This window comes from Octopus bimaculoides, chromosome 1 (genome assembly GCF_001194135.2).
Source record: "Octopus bimaculoides isolate UCB-OBI-ISO-001 chromosome 1, ASM119413v2, whole genome shotgun sequence".
NCBI classification, from domain to species: domain Eukaryota; kingdom Metazoa; phylum Mollusca; class Cephalopoda; order Octopoda; family Octopodidae; genus Octopus; species Octopus bimaculoides.
Window position 1 is genome coordinate 107,633,055 of NC_068981.1, and position 11,391 is coordinate 107,644,445.

Below are 11,391 nucleotides of genomic sequence, written 5' to 3' on the forward strand. Positions count from 1 at the left end.
AAAACCACCCACTACACTCTCTGAGTGGTTGGCGTTAGGAAGGGCATCCAGCTGTAGAAACTCTGCCAAATCAGACTGGAGCCTGGTGTTACCATCCGGTTTCACCAGTCCTCAGTCAAATCGTCCAACCCATGCTAGCATGGAAAGCGGACGTTAAACGATGATGATGATGATGATGATGATGATGATTCAGTGTATATTAAAAAGGTGAAGATAATGAAAAGAGGAGTCAATGAATATTAATAGTATAAACATAAAGGGTACTTACTTGTAAAAGTCCAGCCAAAATAATAATCCATAACACTGAAAAAAGACTGAAAAGAAGGAAAATTCATTTAGCGCTTACAGGAATAAAATTTACAATTTATGAATTAAGAAGAAATACTATGAAATGCTTTGGAGCATAAATATAGGGGAGATAATTACAGCAAAGACCATTTAAATTTAGTTGGGGGAAAAAAGTTTTCTCATTGATGCAAGACGGATTGGATCAAAGACAAAAGGATTTAGTAAACGAATATTTCATTTTCTCCATTATCAACAACACTTAAAGTTATTGTAACCAGGAATCGAAATCAGTAACAAGTTTTACTAAGTTTCTAAGTTCCTTACAATTACGTTGGGGGTAAAAGCATTGATGGTTCTTGCAAGATTGGAAATAAAGATTAGATTGACATAACTAAATGCAATGAGGCAGTTAATGTACTTTGTCAGGTAGCCAGTCTTATTGACAAAATCATAGTTACATTATTTTTATGAGTTGAAAAGAATTTTCATAAAATTTACATGGAAGTTGCATGAATTTACATGTTAAAAACAACTAGTCAGTTTATATTTAATATTGTTCAAAATATATAACAATAGCTCAACTTATATATGATACTTACCCAGCTCCTAACTTGCTGAAATCCCTTTTGCTTTGCAATGTGTAAATACTCAGACCAAAAGTGACAGCACAGGTCAGTGCAAATGCTTCTAACACCAATGATACGTGATAGAATGTTACTGTTGAAAAGCAAAATTAAACATAGCAATAAATACAGGTGAAAACAACAGTAATAAAAAATGTTATTTTAGAAATAACTGATACAAGTAATTGACAATATTAAGTAGTAGAAATAAAATATTACCAATCACTCCAACTGTGTAAGCTTCTAGGGCAGTCTACAAAGAAAAAAAAATTATTGCAAGTATAAGATTCAACAGTAATAAAGATAGAGTAATTTCTAAAGCATATACCCCAAATATCAATCAAAATGTTGCTCTATTCTTGAATCTAAAAGATTCATAGGACTAATACTTAGCTGTAATGTTAAGAAGTTGTACTGTGTAAGTGAAGCAAGTTTCTGTCAAAACTATTATACATTTTCAAATTATATAGAAAAATGCGAGCAAGAGAAATAATATACTTAAGATTATAAATCTGGAAAAGTTCAGGACAAGTTACCACATCTGGTAGAGTACAGAACAAGAACATTTTTACTTAAAATATTGCAGCTAAGGATAACATTTCAAATAAAGTATTTAGATTCAGAAAATATTAGCTTTTATTACAAGTTATTACTTCTATTTGTTATTACTTGTTACTTCTATTAAAAATTAAAAATAACTCAAAATATTTTTTGCACTTTAAAAAAATACATTTTTTAATTATTAATCAATAATTAGAAGTTTGAAAATGGGTTATAAAAAATAATAGTAGTACATAATTAGTTAGTACAATAAATAGAATAATACAAAAATTAACTATATATTACAGTAAAATCTACCTCTAACAATAAATTCACAGTAAAATTTGCTTGAGTTATTGTCAAGTCTTCACATTTTTAGTCTTGAACAATGTCTATTTTTTACATAATGAATTTGCCTTATACTATTCTACTTTGCATAAAACTATATTGGTACTTCTGGCTCTCATTTTTAAGTATTCTAGTGGGTCAATATTTTACCAAAATGATGTTACCTTTTTAATAATAATGTTATTTTGTAAATTAAAATCAAATAATTTTTAATATTCAAATTTTATCCTTAGCTGCAATATTTTAAGTAAAAATTTTCTTGTTCTGTACTTTACCAGATGTAATAACTTGTCCTGTACTTTTCCAGATTAATAATCTTAAGAATAAGTATTTACCGAGTTGGCAACTAAGTTCCCGCAGTTTTTTAAAATTTAAATTTTTAAAAAGGTTTAATAAAAAATAATAACTAATTAATCAATAATGTATTCACCCTTGTTGTTTATAACTTCTTCCCAATGTTCAACAAGATTTTCAGTACCTCGTTTGTAGAAATCACCTGATTTTGACTTGAAAAATTGATCCAAGCTCTCAATTCTGCATCAGTATTGAACGAAACTCCATGCATAGCATTTGAAAGAGATTGAAAGAGGTGGAAATACGTTAGTGCCAAATCAAGAGTTTGAATGGCTTCCTTGGTCATATTGGCGATATTAGGGCAGGCGTTGTCATGCAGCAGAAGCACTCCATGCTGACGATTAGGTCTTTTCTCTTGAATAGCTGTCATTTGGTTCTGTTCAAGCAATTCATTATGGATAATCTCTTCCCAGTCCCACCATACGCATAACATCGTTTTATGTGGATGAAGATCTTGTTTCACGTACGGTGTCGTTTATTTACTGGGGATAAGCCATTCCTTACGCTGCTTCATATTGATGTACAGGCACCATTTTACGTCGCCAGTAACGATTCGGTATAGAAATCGTTGCTGGTGTCCATGAGTTGAGCGGTGATGAGCAAGCAAACCAGTGGAGATTGTGGCTTGTTGATTTTTCTTGTTGTCACTTAAAGCATGCGGAACCCATGCTCCATACTTCTGAACCTTTCCCATTAAGTGAAGATGCTTCTCTATAGCAGTGTGGGAGCATTCCATTTTGTCTGCCAGTTCCCTTGTCGTTTGACGAGAATTTTCGTGCAAAAGTTGGTTTAATTGCTCTTCATCAACCTCAACTGGACGGCCAGAATGAGGTGTGTCTTTGAGGTAAAAATTTCCATTTTTGTTCTTGGCATACCAATCACGAGATTCCAAAATATTCAAAAATAGATTTCTCGAAAAAAATAGATTCCAAAATTTAGAAACTCAATAAATTCCAAAATTTAAAAAAAACGGCAGGAACTTAGTTGCCAACCCACTATATTGCATATAACTTTTCTGTTTTGAACAACATTTAATGCAACCAATTCTTAGTTGGTCTCACTCAAGTCTACACATCAAATCTATTTTGCATATCTTAACAATATAACTATAATCATCATTAACCATTGTATAATTTTAAGTAGTAGGGAAGTCTTGCTAGAGTTGTAACCATGCCTGAAACAGAAAGGTGTGGTTACATTATATACATTTATTGGAAAATGTGTAACCATAGCAGAGGTTTTATTCTAGTACTAAATACTGGTGATAGAAAGAAAAACTCTTCAGTTAAGTTGACAGATTCAACTGAAATATTTTGTTCATTTACTTGAAGCCATGAACTTTGAGCAAAGAATTTTATACTGCAACTGTTCAACTATGAAATATATGCATTTTGAGTCAATATATTCAAGATGTTAAATCTTATTTTCTCTATTTTTTATTCTTACTGCTGTTTCCAAGTAACATGAGCTGAATATGATCTCAGTCTTCCAAATTTTAGTAATGGAATATTCTCTTCCCTTAGATGGCAGTGACCAGGTTATTTTAAAGAAATCTATAATTAACTGGTTAACCCTGATTGAGCAAATGTATGATCAAATACATTCAAGGCATAACCATCTAGTTTTTTTTTCTTCTGACAGCCATCTAACAATATTACACAATGTACTCTTCCATTTTTAAGATGGTATGGTTTCGTTTCACAGAGACTTGATTGCTCTTTCTGGCAGATAGAACATTTACATAGAAACACTGCTATAACAGACTTTGCTCAAAGGAGAAATGGATGAAAACTAAGTTGGGACGCAACCTTATCAGGCATGACTCACTATGACAGCATTAAAATAATCTGATGCCGTACCAGGCATTGACTCCCATTGCTTCTGATCTTAACTGATTGGAAGTGTCATCATGTACATTTTTGTCTTGGCATAAAAGATGGGCTACAGCAAATATTCTGCTCAGTACCACAGATTTGCTTGTCAGTTGTTTGACCACGTCCCTTAGTGGCTGACAATATGTGCATCTCTGATCACGAGCAGAAGTAGTGGGGGAGCATCATAGTCATGTGTTTAGAGGAATTCTTTGGAGTTTCAATAATTCACCTCTGGACACATGGGTGTAGCAAAGCTGCTCTCTCAGTTATATACATGTGAATGCAGACGTAGTGGGTAACATCTAGCTTTCGGCCACATCTTTGGACCCTGTTGTGTACACCACTCTGATTGGTTGGTATTGGCGCACTTTTGTCTCTAGTTCTATTTTGTGCCAGGGTGCATACCAACCAATCGCAGCCTTCTAATAAGGTCACGTGGAACAGTTTTCTGAAGACCCTTGCTTGAGCCGATTTTTCCTCTTAAATAGCTTGCCTGTCTGCACTAAAGTTTGTCACGACTTTAGACCTTCTAAGGTCTAGTCACTAACCACAGAGCACCAGCCATTTCCAGCGACGACATTATTCCACTTAGTGTCTACACAGACATCTCTGTGTACACACCGCGAAGCTTGTACATAGAGACAAACACAGTTTCTCTCAACGCTGTTTATGTGAATTGCTTCACCATGAAATAACAGCCAGAACTCAACCTGCGAGAACACCTGTACCAAGTAACCGGCTCGGCATGGAAACCTCAACTTCTCACGATATGTTACTCTTTAGCTCTGCCTCAATGCGTCAACTTCTAGCTACAGCAACTCAACCACTGTGTACCTTGATTACAAACTGTCAGGACTTTTAACGTCCTTGTTATAGACTGTTTTCTATGCTCTGTATCACTTGCATTCACATATACATATTTGTATACACACACTCTTGTTTACACGACGGCCTGTCTTATATTGTTTTATTATGTCGCATTCACTCACACAGACATTCTAATTGGCTACCAATAAACTTTACTTTTATACATCTTTACCGGTTGAGTCTCTCTCTTTCCTTGTTGGCACTTAACTCATTCCATCTTTTGTTTTTTCTTATATTTGTGCTGACAGTGCAACGTGCTAAAAGGAGCCGTTCCTTCGTCACCATCTCCTTAGTTGCACGGTTGTCTACATGAGTGTTTCATTCAATATCCCTAAACAACCCTTATTCAAGGACCGTTTGAGTGGGATGGGCTACTCAACCTGAAGAAAATTCTAACTGGGACCCAACCTATAAGATCATGCACTGTTTATCTTGATATGAGATCACCACATATGGTTGCGATGCATGTGCCTGGTGTACCCTTATCAGACGAGTAGTCATGATGGGTATACTGGGCTTCGTACATTTTACCCCAGTGTCACTTAGATGGCACGCACTGCTCTCTCACTCAATAATAATAATAATAATAATAATAAAAAGAAGCTTTTATAAAAAATAACTTTTTGATCAAGTCAAAATATTTTGACTTTTAAGATTTACACTTGGTAAGCAACAAGAATACTCACGAAAACAAACAGAAGAATGTAATTTGTAGGTGTCTCTCTCCTCTTAAGTGTTAGTACCATCATCACACCAAATGTAGCAAACAGGGCAATTAGAAGCATCCATTGACTGCAAGAAATTGAAGACAAAAAAATATCTAAATGAATTTTTGGCTCACATACTAATAGAATACCTATTATTAACATGGATTATAAGTACACTCTGTAAAGTGTTTGGTGTTAGGAATGACATCCAATTATGAAAACAATGTCAAAGCAAACATTGGAATCAACAGTTCTCTAGTTCATTGGATCCTGTCAAACAGTCCAACCCATGCCAGAATAGACATTAAAAAATGACGATGCTGTATTTTATAACTGAATTGACTAAAAATCTAGAAAGCCTCAATAATAGTAACTCTTTCGTTGTACAATAGTTATGAGTTTTGTTTCTGCTCTAAATTTCATTTAGTCTTTCTTTCTTTCCTCTAGAGCATGAATCAGCAACTTCTTTTTGTAATGGACCCGTTTTGAATTTTTTTTACATTGTCCATAGTCCATGTATCATATTTTACATATAAAAATATCTTTGCATATATCCCTTCACTTCCAGTGCTGGCAATGTTTATAAAATCAAAAATGAAGCAAATTTTCACACAAAATACTATTCAAAAGCCACCAGCTACTTAATGGCCCACAAATACATTGAATTTGAAAATTCTTTAAAAAATGTCCAAGACCAAAATGTTGCCAATACCTGTTCTTAGAGTCAACAAAATTAGTGTAACTCTTGTTGTTACTGTTTAGGTCTAATCAAACAGGCTTATGCCCAAAGGCATTCTGGCCTTCTCATCTTTTTATACATACAGCAGGTTGAATTACCAAATAGAGGATCTCTCAGTGATTGAATTAACAGAATTAAAAAAATTAAGGTAAGCAAAATATTTACTTGAAAAACATTAGCCTTCTGGTGTTTCAGAAAGTGTGTATGTTTGGGGCAAAAGGCATAGAAAAGTAAGCTTTTAAGATCAAGACCAGACAAAAACATTGAGTAGAATGAACTGACATGACTGTGTTAGAGACATGACAGAATGAGTGAGGAGAAAGACAATTACAATGGTTTGAAAATGTAATGGAAACATGTTGTAGAGTGGGTAAGAATACAGTAAAGGACAAGTCATTAGATGTGATCTATAAAAGCTCACATTCACAGAGACAACTAGAGAGGCTTTTATTGTTGTACCCACTAATCTATGCCAGAATGAAGAAACAGATAAGATGGTAGAGATGATTATACTGTTGCTGCTGATATATTAAGACTCAAAAATAACATTACTTTTACTATTAGATTGATCATACCTGAAAATGAACTAATGTAACTCTCTTCTGGCTGGAAGGACTTAAGTTCTTACAACTTACAGAAGATAAAAGAGTAAATTCCAAGAGTAGGAGATAATGAAAATAAACTTTGACCTTTCCTGTATACTCATGCAACACTGAGATGGGGATCTCTGTGGTGGCTGAACCTGCCAGAAATAACAGCCAATTTTCCCCGAATTGTTTTTAAAAACAGTAATAAGCTTTGAGCAATGTTGTTCTACATCAGTGTTTCTCAACCAATTTTTACCTATGGGCCCCTTCGATTTCTATTTTACTCAGACAAACCCTCTTAGCCATTCAATGTTTTACAAATCTTATATTTTTATAATTAAATATTATTAGGAATTGTATATAAAAAAAAAATTGTTAAAATATTTTGTGTATTGTAGAAATATAACCAATTTATTGCATACAAATTTTAACAGGAAAATCTTATATGGACCCTGGCAGAGAACCACTGTTCTGATTGTTTAAAAAGACCAGATGGCCACAAGCTGAATGCTTCAAGATTACAGGACTATTCAGTCAGAGCTGACAAGTGATAAACAACACATACATCAATTAACATAAAACATATTGAACATCCTTCACTATACACAGCAATCAATACACATACACCTAGGACCATCCAATATCGCTGCCAGGATGAAAAAGACTGAAATAACTTGAAAAAGAGAATAAGAAGAAAATTGGACAAATACATGAAAGAAGTCCTCACTCTTGTTAGTTGTATAGATTTATAACATCATGATAATCTGTGGCATGGAGATAGTGTGCTTGCTGTCTCAGTCTGTTTTTGTCAGAGGTTACTAGCATGCATTTAGGATTAGATTAAATCGGGTCTTTAGGACCTTTAAATAAATGAATTGTGTGCATATGGCTAGGAATTCTTATTCTATCGTTTATTTTAGTTGAGGAGTTGGTGTTTTTACTTCAGTGCTATTCTAAGCATTGGATCTTACCTTTTTGTAGCCTCTCGTGTTAGTGACATTATAAAATGTACCTATATGATGCTGAGAGTCAATGTGATAGGGAAGAAAAAAAGAAACAGAAGCATCAATGACACCGAAAGCAACAAGGATGACTGAATTTCTCTGTTGGTGTGTTTACCAGATGAATAATGAGAGTAATGAGTGATGAGATTTACAAGATGTGTCCAATACTTGCCAGTGTAAAAGACACAGCTAAAATGCTAAAATGATGATGATATAGATTTATGAATATAAATATAGGTACAGTGTGACTGAGTGATTGAGAAGCTTGCTCCCCAATCATTTGGGCAAGATTCTTCAACTGTTGTCCTGATCTGACTAGAGCTTTGTGAGTGAATTCGTGTTTATCATCATTATCATCATCCTTTAACATCTGTTTTCCATGCTGGTAAGCAGGAGACCTGCACTAGGTTCTAATCTGATTTGGCTTGGTTCTATGGCTGGATGCCCTTCCTAATGCTAACCACTTTTCAGCGTGTGCTGGGTGCATTTAATGTGACACTGGCATGAGTGCTTTTTACATGGCACAGGTACAGGGCTCTTGCAGGATGATCCCCTTCATTAGGGGGAATGGATTTAAAACTCTTCTGTTGTGAAGGACAGGCCTTCTTGACTCTCTGCAGCCAGAGGGAAATATTACCTTACTTGAAAACAAGTGTGGGTTGACGACAAGATGGGCACCCACTTGTGGAAAAACCTGCTTCAACAAATTCCATCCAACCTATGCAAGCATTGAAAAGTGGATATTAAAATGATGATTATGATGACGTATAGACATAAAAGTATGTGTATTTTCTAAACATGCTTAAACATTCAGAGCATTTACAGCAAAAGTTTCTTTGAGAAATAATATTGAAATTTAACCTTTTTGCATTCTGCTTTCTCTGTCAAATGCAATGTTTATTTATTCACATTGTTTTGATTTTATCTTACATTATCTCGTAGCTTTGAAATTTTGACAGAGTGATTGTATATTATTAGAATGACATTGCAGGGTAAGTGTGAGAGGTCTGATCTGGTTAGTTTGAACATAAAACAGATAGAATATAGGGGTCTGATATAGCCAGTTTGAATACTAAAGGGTTAAGGGATAGCAAATGTAAGTATACAAGCTCTCTTGTACTGTAGCAGATTGAGGAATACAAATCATGTTGTTCACATGGAAGAGAGAATAATTCTAAAGTAACTATGCCATGTTCTAGGAAATGACTTGTTTATAAACTGAAGTTAAGATAAAAGGATTGCTTTAAATCTGATCTGGAAAAAGGAACTATTCATATGGAAATTTGGGAAATTGTGGGAATTGATAAGGCATTATGGAGAAAAATTATCCTGTATGCTTCCATATATTTTGAAGAGAATTGCATTAAATAAGCAAAATCAAAATGGGATGCAAGAAATGGAAGTATTGTTGGTATCAATAATCTCTTCAAGTGTTCAAATTTATCTAGGGCTGGTCATGTGAATGAAAGCTAGGATACATAAACCAAAGTAAGCTAATAATAAATCTTTGTCACATGAAGAATAAATTTTGAAGACATGTCCGTACATAACAGACAGATGTATATATACAATTTATTCATATGCATATGTATGCATGTGTGTGTGTGAGGAGTTTAGTTCATTTGTGATTTAAATGAATAGGTACACTGAGTAAGTGCTATAGTTAGCCAACCATTAGGTTCCAAGATCACGGCTAAGTGTGGATCTTGGGATCTGTATTAAGGTTCTGTTATAGCAGATATATATTATATTAGAGGAAAAATCAAAAACCAAGGCAGAACTAGTATCGCAAGTTATCTAGAATAATTTAATTAGGGTAAGGAGAATTTGAAGTCTTACAGCTGTTTCTGGGATAACCCAAGTGGTAGGTTAGTATGTCCACACACCTCTTCCAATAAATGTAAACTCAATTCCTACTACCTAAATATATATAATAAGTCAAAGTCACGAAAACACTAATACCGATATTGATGGCATATACCACACCCACAACCCTAGCACTACAACCAGAATTAACCAAGGTACAAACATCCCATTTCCTATGAAGGTCGAAGTGTAGCTTAGATGAATGTTTATAATAATAGCAACACCAATAATACTAATATTAATAACTCTAATACGACGACTACCACCACCACTAATAATAATAATAATAATAATAAAACCATTATTACAACTAATAATAGTAATAGTAATAATAATAACAACAATAATAATACGATCCAATCCCTTAATAACACCCTTAATTTTTCCATAAATAGTATTACATCTTCCCTTTCCACTGATAATGCTTGTAGGACAGATAGCTGCAACTGCCAATCCGCAACTGAATGCCCGTTGCAAGCCCATTACAGAAGGTTTAACATAGTATACAAATGTACAGTCTACAACATATTGCATAATTCTACTAACTACTATATTAGGTCTACTATTAATTTTAAACGGAGATATTCTGCACATATAAACTCATTTATGTATGAAGAGCATAGGAAATCTACCTCCCTAAGCAACCATATACACCATCAAATAAATAAAGGTACAATATAGGATATCATGGGCTATAATAGATTCCGGAGCCCCATACCAAGGCCAGCGATCCACTTGCAGACTATGCCTAAAAGAAGCTTTCCAAATATTAACACATAATTCACCACAATTACTAAATAAACAACACAAAGCTTTTCTACATGCTGTCATAGGTTCTATCACACCTTTAAATTCTTCCATGGGCCCAAATGCAAACAAAATCAACATACATAACATATCCATCCACGGTCATTACAATATATATATATGTGCACATACATATAAGTGTATGTATGTATGTATGTGTGTGTGTGTACAGGATTATTTTTACCTCTACCTCTCTATCAACATAAGCATCTTAGAAGATAGCTGGGCTTTCTTTCTTCTACCTCTCTATCAGCATAAGTATCTTAGAAGCTAGCTAGTTTCATTTGAATAGTTTTTAGGTTTGAAGTTTTTATTATTTTATTTGTTTCAGTCATGTGACTACATATCATGTTGGAGCACCAGCTTTAGTCGAAGAAATCGACCTCAGGATTTATTCTTCGTAAGCCTAGTACTTATTCTATCACTGTCTTTTGCCAAACGACTTAATTATGGAGATGTAGACACAACAACATTAGTTGTCAAGCAATGGTGAGAGTACAAACACAGACACACACATGTACGACAGTCTTCCGCCAGTTTCCATGTACAAAATGCACTCACAAGGCTTTGGTTAGCTTGAGGCTACAGTATATATATATACACACACACACACACACATATACATACTTACATATATATATACCAGCTGAAATTGCGAAGGTAATATGGTACTCGACTGAGGAAAGAAAACTTTGAATGACCCGTCCTTGTTTTCTTTGTATCGTCTATCTCGATGTTTTGTTGTCCCATTTTTGTATCACCTCTCTGGATGTATTGCGTTCTTGTT

The 11,391-nt window shown here is 34.2% G+C and overlaps 1 protein-coding gene across 5 annotated transcripts in view; it reads right to left on the reverse strand.

The window, feature by feature from the left end:
• LOC106882154 (protein lifeguard 4) overlaps positions 1-11,391 on the reverse strand; it is a 36,058-nt gene that overhangs the window by 8,808 nt on the left and 15,859 nt on the right. For all 5 annotated transcript variants that reach the window (XM_052969107.1, XM_052969106.1, XM_014932724.2 and 2 more), the window contains 4 exons: positions 5,581-5,686; positions 1,131-1,164; positions 888-1,005; positions 269-314 (listed from right to left, as the gene is read on the reverse strand). In XM_052969107.1, the coding sequence (XP_052825067.1) occupies positions 269-314; positions 888-1,005; positions 1,131-1,164; positions 5,581-5,686 (304 nt within the window). The remainder of the gene's footprint in view (positions 1-268; positions 315-887; positions 1,006-1,130; positions 1,165-5,580; positions 5,687-11,391) is intronic.